At 41.8% G+C, this 23,512-nt stretch overlaps 1 protein-coding gene across 2 annotated transcripts in view; it reads left to right on the top strand.

The window, feature by feature from the left end:
- The window catches only part of paqr6 (progestin and adipoQ receptor family member VI), a 68,563-nt gene that overhangs the window by 37,403 nt on the left and 7,648 nt on the right, over nucleotides 1-23,512 (top strand). For both annotated transcript variants that reach the window (XM_083635898.1, XM_083635897.1), the window contains 4 exons: nucleotides 6,501-6,706; nucleotides 9,255-9,381; nucleotides 16,136-16,232; nucleotides 21,270-21,414. In XM_083635898.1, coding sequence (XP_083492024.1) covers nucleotides 6,501-6,706; nucleotides 9,255-9,381; nucleotides 16,136-16,232; nucleotides 21,270-21,414 — 575 coding nt within the window. The remainder of the gene's footprint in view (nucleotides 1-6,500; nucleotides 6,707-9,254; nucleotides 9,382-16,135; nucleotides 16,233-21,269; nucleotides 21,415-23,512) is intronic.

Below are 23,512 nucleotides of genomic sequence, written 5' to 3'. Positions count from 1 at the left end.
GAAAGTATGGGCGATGGTGTATAAGCTATTTTACTGACCCATTAGGTGGCGACAGTGCTCTCCAGATTTGAGAAAGGTGAGGAAAAACAGTAGAAAAAGCCGTGATGAAACGGGAACCGATGCATGCTGGAGCCAAAGCGGCACAGATTGCTCTGGCTGGAGCTAACGTTAGCTGCGAACAGCAGCCAATCCGCTCCCACAACTGAGCCCCTCTGTCTCTGCTGCGATAGTTTCTCCACACGATTAGCCGCCAGAAAAGAAAACCAAAGCCAAACCATTCTCATGAGAATGGTTTACGGCGGAGCACTCCGAAAATAGACTCTGGGTGAAACGCGCAGCAGAAAGCCCAGAATCGGACGCAGCTTCATCCCAGCTCACAACCGAAACCCCAGAAACGTCAGACGAACTCAGCGAGCCCGATCCAGACTCCCCCGACGAGCGGCCGCCATCCGAACGTGGATCCGCAGGCAGCAGAGACTCGCCACCCGACGCAGGCAGCAGAGACTCGCCTGACACACGCAGCAGAGCGAGCAGAGCCACCAGAGACACTCCCACGGAGGAGGAGTTTGCAGTTGAGGGGGGTGGGGATGCTGTTTTATTGAAGGAAATTACTGTTCAGATGTTTCAGGTCAGAAAATATTAGCTTCAGAGTCAGTGATTTGCTTGAAATGCTTCATTTCACAAAAGGCTCATTATCTCAGCTTCTAGTTTGAAACGTCTGTTTTTGGTGAAATCAACCTATCTTCTCCGGCTGATAACTAAAGAACGGAAAATTATATCAATAAACTTTTTTTTGCTGATGATACAAGAGAGTCTCATCGTTCTTTGGGCGTGTTCGGTGTTTACATAGTAATATCACACAATATTCTGTGGGTCTTGAGTTATCACTGAAAACGCTCTGAAAGGGCTGGCACTGGGAGCATCCGTTTTCCAAAAGTGGCTGGCACTCAATGAGTTAATGTCCCTTTAACTTCCCCAACTAATTATCCTGAAACCATAATTAAAACACGGTACCTGGACTCCAGTGTACAGCTGGAGTTAGCAGACCTGATGGACCCAAACATTTTTGATTTGTCTGTTGATCAAATGGTGGTTACTTTTAATGGTGAACTGAGTCCCATTCTTAATAAAGTAGCTCCTGTAAAGACAAAAAGGAGGTCCTCTAAAAAAACAGCACCCTGGTTGAAAAACAACAGCCTTAGTGACCTAAAAAGATCCTGCAGGAAAGCAGAAAGAACATAGAGAAGAACCAAACTACATGTTCACCATGCTATCCTAAAAGAAAGAATTGCTGCCTATAACAAAGCTGTCTGTAAAGAGAGAAGGGCCCACTTCTCTCAAATTATTTCTGAGAACAGCTGAAACTCTAGAGTATTTTTGACCATTGATAGACTTTTAAACCCAGCGCCCTTTAGTATATTGAGTCAGGCCTCTGCTTTGAAATGTGAAGAATTTGCAACCTTTTTTAAAAACAAAGTCACCTCTATTAGAGTGGGCATTGCAAATACAGCTAATACATTTTGTAAGACACCTATAAATAGCACCCCAAAATTTAGGTGTTTTAACAAGATTTCACAATCTGAACTCACTAAAATTGTAGCTCAGACTAGCTCCTCAACATGTGCCCTTGATCCTGTCCCTAGTACATTTCTTAAGAATGTATTTGACAGTTTAGCTCCCTGCATTCTTAAGATAATCAATACCTCATTGGAAACAAGTATTTTTCCCACAGCTTTTAAAACTGCGGTAGTGAAACCTTTACTTAAAAAATCGAATCTGGATAACACTGTCCTAAATAATTGTAGGCCTAGATCTAACCTTTCTTTCATGAGCAAAGTACTTGAAAAAGTGGTCTTTAAACAGCTCAATAATTTCCTCAATGATAATAATATCCTAGAGAAATTCCAATCAGGTTTTAGAGCTAATCATAGTACAGAAACCGCCTTAGTCAAAATAGTAAATGATCTTAGGCTTGCTGCTGACTCAAACCAAGTGTCAATCCTCATCCTTTTAGATTTAGATTAGATTAGTGGGTCGGTCTATCTGATTTTGTTTTAAGCTGGTTTCGGACCTACATTACTGGGAGAGAATTGTATGTTAGTCTAGGAGATTATGTGTCTGGAAAACATGATTTACCTTTTGGTGTAGCCCAAGGAAGCTGTCTTGGGCCTATTTTATTCGACCTGTATTTGCTCCCACTAGGTACAATAATTTCCATAGCTACGCAGATGACACACAACTTTATATTTCTTTTGGGCCAAGTAACCCAGATTGCCTTTGTTCATTGACTGCCTGTTTAGCCTCTATAAATCAGTGGATGAACGACAACTTTTTAAAACTGAATGAGGATAAAACGGAGATCCTCCTACTTGGACCAAAATCAAAAAGGAATACCCTCTCTAGTAATCTTGGGAACCTGGCTCACCAGATGAAATCCCAAGTAGAGATGGAACGATGAAATGTTCAAAAAAAGTACAAATACACTCACAGAAATAATTTCACCAAGTTTTATATTAAAAACTCAGTCCCAAAAAGGATTGATACACTCACTGAAATAATTTCTCCAAGGCTGCGCGTTTGCATCTGGGAGTCTGTTGCCAAGTTTGGATGATGATGGACAGTATTTCAATCATGAGAGACTCGTAGGAAGTACCGGTATTTAGTATTTACCATGTTTTTCAAAGCGCTGTAATCGTGGTAACACGGTAATCACGGTACCACGGTTTTAATGATAATGATGACAATTTGAAACGGTACGGTTATCGTAAGGAATTTTATCACGGTTATCATTAAAACCGGTTATCGTTACATCCCTAATCCCAAGTTAAAAGTTTAGGTGTCATCTTGGATTCTGATTTTTAAGTTTTAAGCCGCACTTTAGTAAAGTGACCCAGACAGCTTTCTTTCACCTTAGAAATGTTGCCAAAGTACGACCATTTCTACTAAAACAGGATGCTGAGAAACTAATTCATGCTTTTATTACTAGTAGGTTAGACTACTGTAATGTACTGTTTACTGGTCTACCAAAAAAGTCTATAAAGAAACTGGAACTCATACAGAACTCTGCCGCTAGACTTTTAACTAGGACCAAGAAGAGAGAGCACATCACTCCTGTTTTAACTGAACTACACTGGCTCCCTGTTCCTTTCAGAATTGATTTTGAGGTATTTTTAATTACTTACAAAGCACTTAATGGCACAGCACCTTCATACATTTCAGATTTTTTTTACACCCTACCAACTGCAAAGAGCCCTTAGGTCCTCCAATTCTGGTCTTTTAGCTGTTCCAAAAGTACTACTAAAGGGGAAACTGCTTTTATGTACTACGCACCAAAACTATGGAACACCTTGGCCGACTACATTAAACAGGCAAGCTCCGTGAGCATTTTTAAAAAGGAGCTCAAAACCTACCTTTATTGGAAGCCTTTAGCTAACTGTTCTTTTATTTAGTGTTTTATCCCCATGCAAGTTCTGAGTCTCTTTTAGTTCTATTTTTACTATTTCTACTTATATTTTAATTATTTTTTACCATTTTATTGTGTTAACTTATTTTAATGTCTACAATTGGTTTCAATCTATTCTCTTTTGCTATGGTATTATTTGCTCCTGTTTTAAATGTATTTTTCTTGCATGTCCAGCACTTTGATACAATATACAAATAAAGTTTGTTGTTATTATATTATTATTATTACTTTGTTGACTTGTTCACATGCGCTCTACTCATAATTCTGATGACTTGATGACAGGATATGATCAGGAAATCTTTGGATAGATATTACACCAATAAAGAGGTTAAAAAGGCTAAAGAATGTAATGCCAGTAATGGCCTATCTGTTAGATCAGTGGTTCTCAACCTGGGGGTCTGGACCCCCCAGGGGGTCGCGAGATTATTTTGGGGGCTCGCAGGATGATTGTCAAAGGAGAAAAAAGAAAAAAATAATAAATTATTTTTCTCCCATGATGATTAAATCTCCCATACCAATGGCATAATGCATTGGTTCCCAGACCACAGTCCGCCTGGTGGTCCGCCAGATAATTGAAAAATAAATAAATACAGACAACAGTTTCTACATACACATTACCCCTGAGGAGTAGCCGGATTTGGCCGATTTTCTGAAATCTCATGATATTTGGGAAACATCACAATTTTGAACATTTACTTTCAGAGGCTCCAGCAGGCAGTGAAGTTTCTGGTATCATATGAAACTAGAAGACCTAAGGAATCGATTTGTACCAACCATGTCGTGCTAGCTTGTCAGGAAGGTAGCTAAATAACACTCCAAATTTAGGTAGATTTTGGCCAAAAAATAAAACATTTTCAAAGGTGTTTTTCACAGCCTAATGTTTGTGTGTGTGTGTGTGTGTGTGTGTGTGTGTGTGTGTGTCCGTTTTGAACCAGCTAGTAGCCTTATATTGTTATTTAGCCTTTCGGTTGCTAAAAACTCTCGTAACGGACAAGCCCGTCTTTTTTTATTGTCACACGAACACCACAATACATGCATGCGGCCACAACACACTCATGCTGACGGTGGCCGGTGAAAAGTGTCCTCTGCATTTAACCCATCCAGGCATGTCCTTTCCTCCGGGGGGCAGGCCAGGAGCAGTGGTCGCTTTCTCGTACAGCGCCCGGGGACCAACTTCGGATGTTGTCGTCACTGGTCCGATGACGATGACGATCTGATCTTCTGCATGTTTTTAGTGGGGGGGGGTTATATACGGAGGAACCCCCTGGGGGGTACGGGGAGAACATGCAAACTCCACACAGAGAGAAAGGCCCTTACGACGAGATAACCTACCTGGGCAGTAGGCACTGAAGATATGGGGGGGAACACAACCACAGCGCTCACAGTGTCCCAGGCGAGAATCGAACTCAGGACCTTCTAACTGTGAGGCGACAGCGCTACCGACTGCGCCACCGTACCCCCCATGCTATTGCATGGTTAAATCAGCAAATGTTATTTTATGGGGGGGGGGGGGGGTATACGCAGTGGAAGGGGTCCCTGGGAAATTTGGTTTGGTACGTAGTTGTACTTGGATGGAAACGTTTGGGAACCCCTGGTTTATTGTATTATAAAGCTATATAAACAATAAAAATTATTTCAGTGAGTGAGTGAAATCAGTGTGAATGCGTGCGCAGACTGCGCACTGTCGTTGGGTCGCGAACCCCACCCTAAAGTTTTTGGGGGATCGCGGCTCAAAAAGGTTGAGAACCACTGTGTTAGATCAGTAACTGTAATGTGACTACTGAAAACTCTGAAGCGACCACTGCTCCTGGCCTGCCCCTCGGAGGAAAGGACATGCCTGGATGGGTTAAATGCAGAGGACACTTTTCACCGGCCACCGTCAGCATGAGTGTGTTGTGGCCGAATGCATGTATTGTGGTGTTCGTGTGACAATAAAAGACGGGCTTGTCCGTTACGAGAGAGAGAAATTGGAACAGCCACACCTTACTTTACTCCATTACAGGAAAAAACATTAACCCCAACAAGTTTCTCCTCAGAAATGTTTAGGACGGAGCGCTTCCTGGACTCAAAAAGTGTGTTTGTTTGAGGTGCTCTTTGGATAGGGTTACAAATAGACTTGAAAAAACTAAAAATGCCAAGGCACTTTCCTTTAAAAAAAGTTAAAATGCCTTTATTTACATGGCAATGTCATTTTAGACTTTACAAATCAACTTCGATGCGTTTCAGCATCTAGCCTTCTTCAGGAAGTGAATAGTCAAGCAGATCTCCTGCCCCACCCAGTCTTTATGTAGAGGTGTTGAGCCAATGAGAGACTGCCACAGAAGGTGCTGTTGGTTAGAGGGTGTACAAATACACAAATTCCAATAGATGGCAGCATTCTGGCCTACATTATATCAAAAAACATACAAACACTACACAAACAACACAATGGTTTGGGGCCACAATGTTGAGCACAAACTGAATAAATAAAACAACATGAATAAATCACAATAGTAATACATTTACATCAGAACGATGTTTACAAATCAAAAAATAATAAATGTTTACAAAAAACAGTGAAATCTAGGTCCTCATTAAGGCCTGGGTGTTTAGTGGCCTGTAGTTTGTCAATCCAAAAGCACATTGAGATTTGTTTTACATTTTAAATTGTGCTATATAAATTAAAGCCATTATTATCTATTGGAATTTGTGTATTTGTACACCCTCTAACCAACAGCACCTTCTGTGGCAGTCTCCCATTGGCTCAACACCTCTACATAAAGACCGGGTGGGGCAGGAGATCTGCTTGACTATTCACTTCCTGAAGAAGGCTAGATGCCGAAACGCGTCAAAGTTGATTTGTAAAGTCTAAAATGACATTGCCATGTAAATAAAGGCATTTTAACTTTTTTAAAGGAGAGTGCCTTGGAGTTTTTTTGTTTTTTCAAGTTTCTCCTCAGCTTGTGCCTAAACCTGCCAGAATGTCTAAGATTTCTCACACATTTTAGATTTTGAAGTTTTCACGCTGGAGAGTGACGAGGCTCCTTGTGTTTGCCAGGTACTTCCTGTGGCGTTTCAGCCTCCTGTGCTCCACGCTGAACTTCCTGACAGACAGCTACACCTGGCCCCTGCTGGTGTACATGCTGCTGATCTGCATCTACCCCTTCACCTCCAGCTGTGCCCACACCTTCAGCACCATGTCCCCGGAGTCCCGCCACATCTGCTACTTCTTTGACTACGGAGCGCTCAGCATCTACAGCTTGGGTGAGAATACGTCAGGGGTGGTGGTATACTGAAAATAAAAGGCTTGCGACTTTTATTTTGTTGGTTCCCCAGAACCCCAGAGGGAAAATCTGTGTGAAGTCGGGGAAGTTAATGCATGATTCCCTCTGCTTCCTCTTCCTCTTGTGCAAGGGCACTTAACCCAACAACTGCTCAGTGGTCCACAGTAGAAGACAGCTTGCAGGATTGAATGTGTATAAAGTTGTTTTCAAACCTGTAGTCTGTTTACTTTGGTGCAAATGAAGAGATATGTTGTTGCATTTACACATCAGTTTGATTGTTTTCACATGGCAACATTTCAAGTAAGCAAACAATCAGTAAAAGCTGCTCTGAAACTTGGTATTGAACGTGATCCAACCCAACTAATGCACAGTGATTGGTGTATTTGGGTCAGGTCATGTTGGATCACATTCTCACTCCAAACAAAGCACTCCAGGGTTCGTTTGGAAATGAGACCTCTCCATCAGCAACATTTAGGTCTGATTGTTTTGGTTCGCACCCCAAGTGCAATTGCTGTTTACTCATATGCCCAAATAAACCAAGCTATAGGAGAAACTACTTCAGAATTTGAAATAACTGTCCTAACTGAAATAGGGTTTAAAACGCCCTAACTGTATCATTAGAAGACAGGGCCTTGAACCTGCATCCTCCAGTTTTCTGCACAGTACCAGCATGCTGGTTTATTGTTTCAAATGTGGCTTGAGCACCTAGCTAGCTCTATGTAGGCCACCGTTCACGGCTCACAGGCTTAGGTTACATCTATCGACCAGATTTGAGGTGGTTGTACTACTGAAATTGTGGCAGTAGAAGTGCATTTTCCACATCAACTCTAGTTCAGTGGATATTATTTTGAATTAGTTTCTTTGGTGTCTGTATTGTGTCTGTAAGTGTCTGTATTCATGACAAATCAGTTGACCAACAGAATGTCTTGTTAAAACCCGCAGCTGCAAGCTATCTTATGGTAATCAGTTTCTAAGGATGCTGACGTGACATTTAATTTGCCTTGCTAATGCAGAGAAATTCAAAATGTCGTTCTAACCCTTTAGCATTCATTGTAAGTTTGAATATCACCTGGATGTGATATGGGCATGTCTGAATTCCATATCACCTCAAAACCACACAATGATAACTCTTGTCCAGCCTCCCCCAGAATCCTTGGGGATGAATAAAGTCCCTGCCTAGTGCCTACCTACCTTGCTATGCCTATCAAACTGTATGCCTGGCCTCACAACCTTTTTTCCTATGAATAATGTTTGCCTTTCCCTCAGCACCAACCTTTCAACAAAGAAATAGTGAAAAGATATATCTATCTATCTTGCATTAATTCAGAGCTTGTTGCACAAGTACACATTTGACAGGGCAAGGTTGTTTTTTAGGAGGCATGTGCTGTTTCTGTATTCAAGCGTGCTTACACATGCAAGACCTAAGTCTTGCACTTTGTCCTAAGCCTATGTATTTGGTTGTATGGGTGTGTTTATGTTCATCGTATATGAGATTTCTCCTGCAGACCCATAATCAAACAATAATATATTATTATATTATATTAAATATATAATATTTTTTCCCATTTGAACTCGGCCAATTAACCAATTACCCCTGTTGTCCCGGTTGTTGCTCCACCCCCTCTGCTCATCTGGGGAGAGCCCATAGGCTAGCACAATGCTTCCTCTGATACATGTGCAGTTGCCAGCTGCTTCTTTTCACCTGACAGCGAGGGGTCTCACTGGCAGGACCTAGCGCGTGAGGATCACCCTAGTCCACCAGTCCCCCCCACCCTCCCGGTACAGGGGACCCAACTGACCAGAGGAGGCACTAGTGCAGCGACCAGGACTCATACCTCACCAGCTTCCCACCCGCAGACACGGCCAATTTAGTCTGTAGGAACATCTGACCAAGCCGGAAGTACCGCTGCTGGGAATTTCACACAGGTCTCCGTGTTGGTAGGGGAGTGATTTTTCCTTTACACTACCCAGATGCTCCTAACATGCAACTAACTGAGGGCCTTTCACAAATGATGTGGCCCCGGCAGTGTGATCCTTAATCCTCCACAAAGCTCCTTAGTGCCAAGATGTCACCAGTCTCCAGTGTGCAAAATCTCTGGGATAAAAGCTGCTGGGGGCTTTGTCACTGCAGGGCCAACGCTTTACACAAACTTTCTACTCGCTGTACTTGGACTGTGCTTTCATTGGGGATTTGCTAATCAAACAAACACACAACAGATGCACTTTCTGGAAATAGACAACAGCTACACTGTGCTTTTGTAAGTGTTATGTCTAAGTCCTCAAATAGCTACAGTACACTATGCACTCTGTGTCACGCTTATGTTGGGCTATGCTACTGTATGTGATATATATATCTATTTTTTTAATCATTTTATTTTACGTTGTTGATTGAGTTGATGTACTTTTGTGAATTTATTTAGGACAGGTACTGGTGTTACAGAGTAAACTAAGAACTGCAGTCCTCTGGCCAAATCATTCAATAACACTGTCTTTTTTTATGTATTTTGATGTTGTGTGCTGCTGTTTAGGTTGTGCCATAGCCTATGCGGCCTATGTCATGCCGGACTGCTGGGTGAACAGTTGGCTCCATCAACATTTTGTCCCCATCGCCATCGGCAACACACTATTCTGTACCAGCTTGTCCTGCTATTCCAGGTAAGTCGCTGCTGTCAACTTCAATGACAATTTCACTTTCCTACTGGTTTTGTGAGAATAAGACTGTTTGGAGTTTGATTAAAAGCAAGTCAATGTTAATATATTGATTTCTGACCACAGTCCTTGTCTATGTCCATGGGTCTCTCTCTTCACAAACAGATTTATTCTTGGCATTTTAACCCCTCCTTACTCTCTGAAGGGAAGTTCATAGAATATATTACCACCAAGTTGAAATATTTTTTGGAATTCAACGATAACGGTATCAGATAACGATATCAGACTCCACACTATGGGAAATGTTAAAGGCGTTAAAGACCCATAGCACTCCAGAACTTTGACAGAAAAATAATCACTAAAACGCTGGCTACCCGGCTAAACAAACATTTGTTCGATCATGTTGAGTGGCCTTATACAGTATGTTTGAGTCGTTGCGCAGATTTGGATTTGGTGATTCATTCGTATCCTGGATAAAGCTCATATATGCTAGTCCAACATGCTCAGTTATAACCAACAGTGATAAATGAGATCAGAGGCATCACAAGGGTTGGTCTGATCCACAAAGTTTCGTTATACGCGGATGACCTTCTGGTATATATATCTGATCCCGAGACCTCAATCCCTAAGTGTCTGGACACTATTTCACAATTTGGTCTAGCCTCAGGCTATAAAATCAATCTAACAAAGAGCGTACTATTCCCGATCAATCAGAAAGCACTGACAACGACATTTAACTCATGTGCATTCAAAGTTTCGACTGGCCCTCTAACATACCTGGGAGTCAAGGTAACGCGATCCTACAAAGAGCTGTTCAAACATAATTTCCAACCAGCCATAGACAAAGCTAAGAAGGATCTCAGCCGCTGGTCAACTCTCCCATTATCTCTGGCTGGCCGCATTAACTCAATTAAGATGGTTATTTTACCCAAATTTTTATTGTCTGTTCCAGACAATTCCAATTTTCTTACCAAAATCATACTTTAAAGACTTAGATAAAAACATAAGTACATTCATTTGGAATAAGACCATACCACGCGTTCGCAAAGCTGTGTTGGAGAGGTGCAAAGCAAACGGGGGTCTAGCGCTGCCAAATTTTTTATTTTATTATTGGGCAGCCAACATCCAAAAAATAAATATCTGGTATAAGTCCTTTGTAAGTGGAGATGGCCCAATTTGGTCTCGTATGGAAAAGCAGGCTTGTTCACCAATCTCCCTGGCTTCTATGTTGTGTGCCCCGCTGCCAATGACTGTAGGTGTCCATACGGATAATCCTATTGTGAGAGGTACCCTACGCATATGGACCCAATTTCGTAAACATTTTGGGCATACGCAAGCCCTGGAGTCCATGCCTCTTACCTTGAACCCTCTTTTTAAACCTTCTTTGACAGATACAGCATTTCAGTTCTGGTATGGAAAGGGAATACGTTGTGTGGAGGACCTTTTCATTGATGGGACGTTTGGTTCCTTTGATCATTTTGTTAAAAAGTACAACTTACCACAGTCTCACTTTTACAGGTACCTACAAATTCGCGATTTCACCCGCACACATTTCTCAACATTTCCATCTAAACCTCTGGCTTGCCCATTTGATGATTATCTGAAACTTAATCCCTATTTACCAGGCTGCGTATCAAATTTATATTGTATGATTCAAGAAATGGAAGACTATTCGCTGCACCACCTGAAAGTACAGTGGGAGGAAGACTTGGACACTCTGACGAAATCTGGAAAAATGCTATCAGTAAAATACATAAATCTTCTGGCTGTATCAGACATGGTGTGTTACAGTTTAAGATACTCCACCGATTACACCTTTGTAAAGCCAAACTGGCCCGGATATATCCTGGCTCAGACCCAAATTGCATCAGATGCCATCAGTTTCCGGGTACTCTAGGCCACACGTTTTGGACTTGCCCAAAATTGTACACATTCTGGTCAGACATTTTTAATACATTCTCATATATACTGTATGTCAAAAACAGATTGACCCAGATCCAATTACTGCAATATTTGGGGTTGCCCCTAGCAACAGTGGGATATCCAGACATCAATCAGATCTAATGGCCTTTTCAACATTACTAGCTCGCCGGCTTATTCTTTTTAGCTGGAAATCGCCCACACCTCCATCACACTCACGCTGGATTCGTGAGGTAATGTCATTTCTTAAGCTAGAAAAAGTCAGATGCACAGTCCAGGGTTCTCTGGAAAAGTTTGAAATGACTTGGCACCCCTTCTTAGATTATTACCATAAGGAATTTGACGCAAGAACTTTAGATTAGTAGCCCCTAACAGCTCTACCCTACCCTCTTCCCACCCCCCTCTTGTCCTTTCCTTGTCTTTATTTTTTTTGTTTATTTGTTTGTTTGTTTGTTTTTTTGTTTGTTTGTTTTTTACACTTGGTTGTCATTGCATCACAATTATTCAGGAGATTGTATACATGTATGACATCATGCAACCTTGCACCTATTTTGTATTGTCTGTCTTCTACGGGGTTTGTTTTTTCTTGTTTGTATTGTTTAAAAACGAATAAAAACTATTTGAAATAAATAACCAACAGTGATAGGTCAACCAGGTTTCCATTACTTCGCTCGGTTCAGCAGGGTTGCCCTCTCTCGCCGGCCCTCTTCGCTGTTGCGCTCGAACTCCTTGCCTTAAAAATACGTAGTCACCCGAGTATTACAGGCCTGAAGGTCGGAGGTATTGAGACGCGTATTAGTTTGTACGCTGACGATGTAATTCTATACCTACATAACTCAGAGAAATCGATCCCCCCTCTCCTAGAATTGATCACCTCCTTCGGTAAGCTGTCCGGATATACAATTAACTGGACAAAGAGTGACTTTATGCCTCTCTCTGATGTTTGTTTGTTTATTTATTTAAGAAAAGGGACAATGCACATTAATTAACATGAGCACGTGAGTCCATCATGTAAATGTGCCAGATTTAGCCATACAGGCTAATTTTCATCTGCAGTCCCTGGCAGGTTGATGTTATATGTGAAACATTAACAAACACATGCAATAGTACAGAAGACATAAGTAGACAAAAGCATATAAAAGAAGAAAAGCACAAGCAGATTAATAGCATATAAAAAGAACATGCATGAGCACATATAAAAAAGAACATGCAAGATTACATTAGCATATTCTATACAATACATGCCAGAGCAACAGCACATAAGCACATAAAAACAGACAAAAGCATATAAGCACAATTATGCAGCCCCTGGTTTACTGTAAAGCACGGACAAAAGCACAGACAAAACCGCATGCCGTACAAAGCAGACAAACGATGACAAACAACGAGAAATGCTATCCTGGAGTATGGATGCGTGTTTGATTGTTCAATAGCCAATGTTTTATGGAGTTGGAGAAGGAGTTGAAATATGTGATGTTTCTCAGTTCTACGGGTATAGTGTTCCAGGTATGTGCTGCTCTGTAGGAGAAGGCTGACTGCCCAAAGCTACTTCTCCTATGTGGAATTTTACAGTCTCCTCTGGTAGAGGCTCTGGTATATGAATTTTGGATTTGTGAAATGAATTCCTTGAGCGGAGGGGGGGCCAGATCATGAAAAATTAAACCTAATAAGATAGTAAAATATCTGCAAATTTGATCATGTTTTCCCAATTTAAAAAGTCATATTTAGTTAAGATTTTACAGTGGTGATATGAGTTAGATTTTTTGTCCAGTGTTTTCAGGGCTCGCTTATAAAGTGTTTCTACTGATTTTAAAGTACCGGTAGTTTTACCTGTCTGTGTCCAACTAGTGAGACAGTAATTAATATGTGAAAAAATCATAGCATTGGCATACAATTTTGAGGCCTCAGTAGTCAGATTGTTCCTGATATATTTGAAATTTCCCAGGTTGAATTTGATTCGGTTGGCAACTTTTTTAACTTGTTTTTTAAATGTTAGCTGGGAGTCTATTATTATGCCTAGATATTTAAACTCTTGCACGACTGCAAGACTGCTCCCTGCTACCAACACATCTGGGTCTGGATCTCTGTTTGCAGACTTGGAAAAGAACATACTGTACATACAGTTTTGCTTACATTGAGGTGTAGACATGACTCAGTTAACCAGTTTGATATATTGACCATTGCAGCTGACAGATCTGCTGCAGCTTGTGCCTTATTTTTTGCATGTAGATATATGATCGTATCGTCAGCATACATCTGACAGGTTACATTAGGTGGACAAACATCAGGGAGGTCATTTACATATAACATAAATAATAATGGACCAGATATTGATCCTTGGGGCACACCCACATCATTATCAACCATTTGAGACGTTGTATGTACACTTGTGTACACGAACACACTGTTTTCTGTCAGCAATGTCTTCACTCCCGGTTTCATGGAAAACCTCCCATTCAAACTGGCAAAAGACCGCCTCATCTATCTTGTCCTGACCATACCCAGAGATCCAAAACTAATATTTAAGTTGAATTTTGACGATTTTGTTTCAAGGCTTAAAAAATGCATAGAAAACTGGAAAATTCTCCTTTTGTCCATGATTGGCCGTATAAACTCAATTAAAATGGTTTCACTCCCCAGGTTCCTTTATCTGTGTCAAAACCTTCCCATCTTTCTTACATCAGCTTTTTTTTAAAGAACTGGACTGTATAATTATGTCCTATATGGAATTATAAGAACCACAGAATTTCGAAAAAGCCCAAGTCTGAAGGTGGGCTGGCCTTGCCAGTTTTTAGGCACTACTACTGGGCTGCTAATGTTAGGGCTCTAATGTTTTGGCGGCAAGGGATTCCTGGCAATTTAGCTCCCGGGGCCCCCTTGTGGCTGAAAATGGAGGCTGGCACTATTGCCAACTCCTCTCTACCAGCCATGCTGTTCTCTAAGCTAGAGGGGCCGGGGACTTTTTCGAAGTTTGAGTTTTATTGTGAGAAACTCTGTCAGAATTCTGAATCAAGTCAGGAGAGTTCTGAGTCTGCCAGATGTTTCCGTACACACTGCAATTTGTTTCAATCTCTTTTTTGGCTCCTTGGTCAGACAGAAACTACCAGGCCTGGAGTGAGAAGGGTCTGTCCTTAATCAACGACCTATACATAGATGGTAATTTTGCATCCTTTGACCTACTGAAGAGGACGTTTGAGTTGCCTGGCACACACTGGTTTAGATACCTGCAAGTCACAAATGATGTTTGATCCAGGATTCATGACTTTGTAGCACTTCCAGATGAGCATGCTTTCTCTTATGTTTTGCTCAGACCTCCTCACTCCAAGCATCTCATTTCCAGATTTGTATGTCTGTTTGATAGCTGCACCTTGGCCTCTACTGAGAAGATTAGAGAAGCATGGCAGGGGGAACTTGGTATTGAGTTATCTGACATTATATGGGATAGGAGTCTGTCTATGATACAACTCTGCTCAGTTAATAGTAGACACCAGCTGATCCAATTTAAAGTCGCTCATCGTCTTCACTATTCTAAGCATAAGTTGCATAGGATCTACCCTTCTGTTTTACCACTGTGCGATAGGTGTCAGAGGGCACATTATCTCATGCCTTTTGGTTCTGTCCTTCACTAGCGGGATTCTGGGCCAGGATATTTGACTGGTACTCTAAGGCCTACAAAATAACCCTTCAGCCGGAGGCAGAACTCGCCATCTTTGGCTGCTCGGAGACCTCTCTGAACTTCCCTGCAGCTGTGCAACAGTCTCTGTCGCCAAAAGACTCATTCTGAAGGAATGGAAGTCTCCCTCTTCACCTTCATTTCAGTTGTGGTTAATGGACATGGTCTCTGTTATACAGATGGAGAGACTCGGGTTCCTGAGGACCAACTCTCTCAAAAAGTTCTCAGTCGTCTGGGACCCGTTTCTGGCTTATCTTGACGAGGTCAGGGGTGATGGGTGACTCGCGGACCCTTTGCGTGGGGCCCCACGCACAGCATCTCCTGGAAGCATAAAGGCACTGTGTGTGGCTGGTAGTTCTATATTGTAACACTGAATGTCCTTAGTATATATATGTTTGTTTTTTTCCTTTTCTTTTTTTTTTCTCTGTGTCTGAGCCTGTTTTTGTTTTCCTTCTTCGTGTGTTCTGTAAAATGTTAAAATGTAAAATAAAATCTATATAAAAAAAAAGAGCAAGTCAATGTTTAAAATAAATTCAAGTCGAACATCAATTCGAACCTTTGGTCATCATAGTAGGTCCTGGGGTTCAACCGATATGCAGGTTTTTAAAAGTCAATGCAGATAGCATTATTTTTGTATTGAATGTTGATGGTCGATATTTGTGCCAATATTATCTTTTATTAAGTTTGATTATTGTCATGCCTAAATAGGATTTAGTCTTTACCCAGAATTATATTCTTGTCAGGAAACAGCATATCCCACCATCATGTGACATGTACAGTAGCTGTGGTCAGAGAGGACACCTCATACGGAAATGGATGACATGACTGGTGGTCAATTAGGCTACCTGATATTTAACAAAATGCATTTTCTGTGACCAGAGAAGACTTGGCCAAGTGAGCACAATTACTACTGAAGTGTATATCAGTCTCACTCCAGTATGTGCACTTGACAATCATAAGCTGAAACTGCTATCCAGAGCATCTTACAGTAAGAGTAACGATTAAAGGGTGGCTCAAGCAGGGCTAGCAGTGGTGTATATACAGTAGCATAATGTGTGGGTTTCTACAACAGCAGGCAGCAGTGGTTTGTCAATACTAAACATGAGAAACACGAAGAAGTCTTGGCCTTATGTGAGTGTAATTACTGCCCCCTGTCTGTCTCCATAGGTTCCTGGAGTTGCAGTTCCCACAAAGAAGTAAAGTTGTGCGGACGGGAGCGTTTATCCTTCCATTCATCTTTGACACTGTCCCTTTGTTTTACAGGGTGAGTGTCAATACGGGCCAACATACTGTATGTCCCACACAATGGACACATATTTACACACTGGATGCAAGCCCAATCCCAATAATATATCGGGAGCATGACTGTGGTATTATGGGACATGCATTTCCATTTGTGCTTCAAGTCTGCTTTTATTCAAAAATTAAAACAGTCTACATGTGCATAGTAGTACTCCTCTCTATTTTTGGGGGCAGAATTTGCAACCTCTATTTCCACTATGAAGTATTTGTCAAAAGCTACCGAACTGTGTTTACATTATTCAGGGTTCCCACAGGTCCTTGAACTGTGTTTACATTATTCAGGGTTCCCACAGGTCCTTGAACTGTGTTTACATTATTCAGGGTTCCCACAGGTCCTTGAACTGTGTTTACATTATTCAGGGTTCCCACAGGTCCTTGAACTGTGTTTACATTATTCAGGGTTCCCACAGGTCCTTGAACTGTGTTTACATTATTCAGGGTTCCCACAGGTCTTCTTTTTTTTGGGGGGGGGGGGGGGGGGGGGTATTTTGCCTTTATTGGATATGACAGTAAGCAGACACAGACAGGAAAGGTGGGGAGAGAGAGGGGATGACATGCGGCAAAGGACCACGGGTCGGATTCAAACCCGGGTCGGCCACGCAGAGGACCAAGCCTCCGTGGTATGCGTGCTACCAGGTAGGGTTCCCGCAGGTTCTTGAACTGTGTTTACATTATTCAGGGTTCCCACAGGTCCTTGAACTGTGTTTACATTATTCAGGGTTCCCACAGGTCCTTGAAATTAACTGTGTACAGTACATTAATCAGGGTTCCCACAGGTCCTTGAAATTTATTTGAGGCGGGAAAGGTCTCGAGTCATCGAAAGTGCTTGAATTTATGCATATATTTTGTGCAAGAATATACTTTTTTTTTCGCATACTTAACATTAGTAAAGGCTGTCTGCATAGAGTAACTGTAACACAGCACAGTTGAGAAGTGTCCACACATTAAAGCCTCTTTCTCTTTTTAATTGTTGTCTGTGAGCTTCTGTAAAGCCTGCTAGTTCTCATTCTAAAAATTCTCAGTGTTGTAACACTAACCTTCATCCGTGTCTCAAACTATGCCATGATGACTTTGAAAGTCATTGATATATAACATTTAACTTCAACTGGTTTTCATTTCATAATCAATAAGCTATAACAGATGCAAATAGTTATTGGCATTAGTTATTAATCATAATTGCAGACATAGGTTAAAGCAGATTTCACCCTCTGCCTACAGTCATTGAATTTGATGTTTAAGGTGTGGGAACCCTGATTATAATGTAAAGAGCTCAGATGTGATTAGTGCCTGTATTTAATCATTTGAGCAGGAGTTTTGGCTCACTAACGTGGAAGCTGATTTCCTTTCTTAATCTAATGTAAATATGTTGCACTAATCAATTAACTCATTGAGTGCCAAGGACGAGTATAGTCGTCAATTCGAATAGTAACGTAGAGTGCCAAAGAGGACTAAAGTTGTCAATTGCGTTTTTTGACGGTGGGACGTGGATCAAAGCCTCGTGCATCTCCTGTAAAAATATTGTAGCTATTGAAGGTGTATAACCTATTTTACGGACCCATTAGGTGGCGACAGTGCTCTCCAGATTAGAGAAAGTTGAGGAAAAAAAGCAGAAAAAGCCCCGTGATGAAAGAGAAACCGATGCTGGAGCCAGAGCGGCACAGATTGCTCTGGCTGCCTGGAGCCAACGTTAGCTGCGAACAGCAGTCAATCCGCTCCCACAAATGAGCCCCTCTGTCTCTGCTGCATAGTTTCTCCACACGATTAGCCGCCAGAAAATAAAACCAAAGCCAAACCATTCTCATGAGAATGGTTTGGCTTTTCAGTGTCGCGCTGGGAGCCGGCGCACAAGGCTGAGCGCTCCGAAAATAGACTGGGTGTAGCGCACTTTGAAACGCGCAGCAGAAAGCCTATAATCGGACGCAGCTTCATCCCAGCTCACAACCGAAACCCCAGAAACGCAGACGAACGCGAGCCCGATCCAGACTCCCCCGACGAGCGGCCGCCATCCGAACGTGGATCCGTAAGGCAGCAGAGCCTGCCATAGCAGGCAGCAGAGACTCGCCTGACACACGCAGCAGCCAGCAGAGCGAGCAGAGCCACCAGAGACACTCCCACGGAGGAGGAGTTTGGAGTTGAGGGGGGTGTGGGTGCTGTTTATTGAAGGAAATTACTGTTCAGATGTTTCAGGTCAGAAAATATTAGCTTCAGAGTCAGTGAATGTGCTTGAAATGCTTCATTTCACAAAAGGCTGAATATCTCAGCTTCTAATTTGAAACGCCTCTTTTTGCTGAAAACAACCTATCTTCTCCGGCTCATAACTAAAGAAGGGAAAATGGTATCACTAAACTTTTTTTTGCTGATGATACAATAGAGTCTCCTCGTTCTTTGTGCGTGTTCGGTGTTTACATAGTAATATCACACAATATTCTGTGGGCCTCGAGAAATCACTGAAAACGCTCTGAAACTCTGGCACTGGGAGCGTCCGTTCTCCAAAAGTGGCTGGCACTCAACGAGTTAATTCCACTGATCACTGGGGCGATTAGTCTGTGCAAGAAGTCATTCTGTTTGTTTCTTTGTTTTTCTAACCAGGTCAGCTTTTTTTTAGATGAGGGGTGTCTGGGTAGTGTGTAGAGGATCGAAGCACTCGCCTACCACCGGCTGTGGCACCACCGGCTTGGTCAGACATTCCTGACACAATTGGTCGTGTCTGCGGGTGGGAAGCCGGTGGAGTATGAGTGCTGGTACCACCACTAAAAGGAGAACAATATAAAAACAACATAAAAACAACATAGTACCTGATGTAAGAGCAAGGGAGACATTTAAGGTGCAATGTGTTGGCTCAACATAGGAGCCACTTAAAGTACATTTTGTTACGCTCACAGCTGGCGGCATTAAAGTGCAAAGAATGTGGCAGCAGTTCATTACACAAGCAGCAGTTTAGATATATACATATATAGATATAATATACATATATATTATCTTTTATATATAGTACATAGTATGTATTTAATACATACTATGTACTATATATAAAAGATAATATATATGTATATAATTAGATACGTGAAAACTAAAGTAAGCAACGTTATAAGAAGTAGCAGCAGTACATTACACGAGCAGCCGAGGAGTGGTTATACATGGTTCATGATTCTCACAGCCACCGGAAAGAAGCTATTCTTGAGCCTGGTGGTTCTGGCTTTGATGCTGCGTAGCCTCCTACCAGAGGGGAGGGGGGCAAACAGTCCATTGGCAGGGTGGGTACAGTCCTTCATGATTTTCGCAGCTTTTTTCCTGCATCTGTCCTGAAAAATGTCACTGATGGTTGGCAGGCTGCAGCCAATGATCTTCTGTGCGGTTTTGACCACACGCTGCAGTCTGCGGCAGAGCAGCTGCCATACCACAAAGTGATGCAGGAGGTGAGGACGCTCTCCACCACACACCTGTAGAAGGAGATGAGGACTGGGGTGCCGAGGCCAGCACGCTTCAGCCTCCTCAGGAGGTAGAGGCGTTGGTTGGCCTTCTTCACTGTACTGGTTGTGTTCAGGCTCCATGTGAGAGTGTCGGAGATGTGCACTCCCAGATATTTAAAACATGGGACAACTTTGACAGCACATTGTTTTTGTACCGGTTTATTATTATTAGGGGCTGAAACCCTATTGTTATTGTGCTGGTTAGGGGTTCAAGCCCGAGGGGCTGAAACCCTATTGTTATTGTGCTGGTTAGGGGTTCAAGCCCGAGGGGCTGAAACCCTATTGTTATTGTGCTGGTTTATTATTATTATTATTCTGGTTCTGCCTCGATGCAAATTCCTCTGAGTTGGTACATCACAGAAACAGGCCCAATAACAGATATTGCTTGTTACTAGATGCTCCAGAAATATAATTCCAATCAGCCTGATGGGGGCGCTATAATTAACGGTTAAAATTTCAAACTTTGAAAGGCCATAACTTCCACGCCGTTTGTATGATTTTCAAGCATTTTCTTCACATGTTCAGGTGAACCTGCTCTACAAATTTGCCTCAAGGTCCGTCTTTTGAGATATTTCGAAAAGTTTGGAAAGCACATTTTTGAGATCTCCTCCTAGACCGTTCGACCGATTTCCACCAATATCACTAGGTAGCATCTATGGACCAAGCCCTACAAGTTGGCTTTAAAAAAAATGAAATCTACTTTTGTTTCAAAGATATTAACCCTTAAAGTTGTGAGAGGGTGTGGCCTCTCACCTAAATTGTCATAACTTCATGTCTGATTAACGAATCGTCACGAACCTTGGGGGAGATGTTTGGATATCATCACTGACCATGTGTGCCAAATTTTGTCCCAATTCCACCAAAAGGGGGCATCATAAATGCCAAAAATGGGCGTGGCCTAACACAAAAAAGGCTGTAACTTCACAGCTGTTGGCCGATGATCGCAAAACTTGGCAGATATATCAAGGAGCATGTACTCGTCAAAATAGGAAGTTTTGTCATAATTGGTGAAAATGGGTGGGGCCTATGTAGTAATAACTATGTAATAGCTGGTAAATCGAATCAGCCTGATGGGGCGCTATGCCGCTATAATTACAATCCAAACTTTGAAAGGTCATAACTCCCACGCCGTTTCTCCAAATTCTTTCCACACGTTCACCTGAACGTGCTCTACAAATTTGCCTCAAGGACTATTAGGGGTTCAATTTGGGCAAGACTTGAACACCTGCTATTGCCGCTTGCGGCTATATTTTTTTTAGATGTGAGTATTTTTGTCTTTCACCCTACTTGTGATTTTCTGTGATATGGACTGACCTGGTGCTCTCACACACATGCATACATGTACAGACAGAGACACACACACACACACACACAAACCTCTGTCTATATCTTAAAACGTGAGAGGTTTGTTGTCACTTTATCTGTATTTATATCTTCTGATGCTCTGTAAAGGACTTAGTGACAAACCTCAAGAGTCAGTCAAAAGTGTTTTCTAAATGAATGTTCCTCTGTCTGTTTCTCTGCTGTAGCTACTGCTGTGCTGCGGGGGAAGCTGCAGCCCTAGCGAGGCCTTGTCCAATCACTGTTACCACCTCCTCTTCGCCTTGCTCACCTGTTTCCTGTTTGCCTCCCACCTCCCGGAGAGGTTGGCCCCAGGGCGCTTCGACTATTTTGGTATGTCCACTGCATTAGTATTTAGGTTGGAGAATGCAATGTTACTCAGGATATATTTGCTTATCTAAACACTTGAAGCAAGCTGCTGACTGGAAGGTTACTGCTTCAAATCTCTGGGCCGGCAGGGAAAATCCAGTCAAAGTTACAGTGAATGTATAACACTCTAATCTAACAGGTATGTATGTATAACACTCTAATCTAACAGGTATGTATGTATGTATTGTATGTCAGTCAGTCAGTCAGTCAGTTTTTGGCTGTCAAAAATCATTCTTGCCAAACTTTTGGTGTTTTATATATTTTGGCTGACTGTGTTGTGTACATACATTAGTGCATAGGTGAGTGGTGATGTTGAACTTTGGTTGTACCTTTGGTTGTGGAGATAAAATCCCCAAACCAGTTATTCTCTGTTGCCTCATTGGAGAATTGCTTTTTTTATGCCTCCGCCGGCATAAGTGTAGCTTTCTAAAAAAAAAAAAATCTTTATTTATTTTGCGAACAGGCTTGTAAACATGGCATCAATGGCAATATGGATTATGCCATGGCTAGACATTATAATGAACGAAGCCATGATTCAGCAGCCACACTTAAATTTGTGGGAATTGAAAAAGTTTCCCTCCCACCTATGGGAGGGGACATCAAAAAACTCCTGCTACAGAGAGAGTCCTATAGGATTTTCTCATTGAATTCAATGGAACCCCATGGTTTAAATGAGATTATAAAACGGCTCTCTCAAATCAAGCAATCTGATTGGTTCACAGCCATTGTATAATTCCAGTAACCGAGTTCAATAACCCATGGCCATGGGTTATTGGTTGCCATGGCAACTCTCTTACTAAGAGAGTAATAATAAGGCTTACCTCAAATGACAACGTAGAAAAAAAAAATGGCGGAGACAGCTGTCAGATCCTTGTGAATCGATCTTCGCTTATAACTTTACTAATACTTCGCAGAAAATGATGTTTTGTACAAGAATAGATGCGGGCTAATGTCTTCTTTGCAAAAGAAAGGCTGTTAACCCCGCATTTAACCCCGCATTTAACCCCGTAACGTTAGTTGGTGTCGGGCTTTGCAGAAAGCATTCAGCTTCTCAGCAAGCGCTGAATGCAACGCTGCGCTCGAGCTGCCTGTCGGGGTTTCCAGAAAGCGCCAGGATTGGCCAATGTCAACTTCAGTCTCCAGAACGATCCAATCAAATCACCCGCATGTTCTTGCGGTCCCGCCTTACAGTAGTGTTTCAACTGACTATCAGAATGACATGCCAGTCGGAGTCGGACTTATAGTATTATTATTATTATTATATTATCATACTTGGAAACCGTTTTATAAAAGCAATATAGCACTCGAGCTGCGTGTGTTGTGGAATATATCCCCCTGCTCAGCAGTTATCCCACTCGGCCTGCGGCCTCGTGGGATAACAGCTGATCAGGGGGATATATTTGGCACAACACACTGGCTCTCATGCTATATTGCTTAAATCTAGAATTCAATTCCTTTTTGTAATGTGTGTGGTGTATTCTATACAGCAAATTTACTTTATTTTATTTTTTGTATTGCTGTATCTTCTGTATTTTTTCATATCTCTATGTTGGTCCAAATACGCATTTCTTTTATTTCTTATAGCCTATGGGTACATACAGGTTTGTATTTTTGATTGCCCTCTGAACCCCCCCCCCCCTTTTTGGGATGGAGATTACCGCCATCTCCCAGTAGTTCAAAACTTTTAATCCCTATCTGATCGGATCAGATTTGGATTTTGGGTAGTTCAAAACCAAAAAACAGGATTAGGATCACTTTGATATCCGATCAGATCAGGAAATCAAATCCAAGCTTTAATCTGGATCAAATCTTCAAAACGGGTAGTTCAAAGCGACAACACACGATTGGGATCAGTTTGATCCCAAAAAACTGGATTATCTTGATCCCACCAGAGGGGTGGATTTCCAGTGGATTACCAGAGCAAAATGTACTATACAATTTATTTAAAAATATGTTTCAATATAAATAAGATGGCAAAGTTTGTTAACTGAAATAATACACAATTTTTAGCCTTCATGGCAAATAAATTTTATATTTCATTTTTTGATCACGTTTGTGGTGG

Source organism: Poromitra crassiceps (genome assembly GCF_964638095.1).
Source record: "Poromitra crassiceps genome assembly, chromosome: 1".
In the NCBI taxonomy this organism is placed as follows: domain Eukaryota; kingdom Metazoa; phylum Chordata; class Actinopteri; order Beryciformes; family Melamphaidae; genus Poromitra; species Poromitra crassiceps.
Note: the sequence above shows the minus strand (reverse complement) of the source record. Positions and strands in the feature narration are given on the sequence as shown.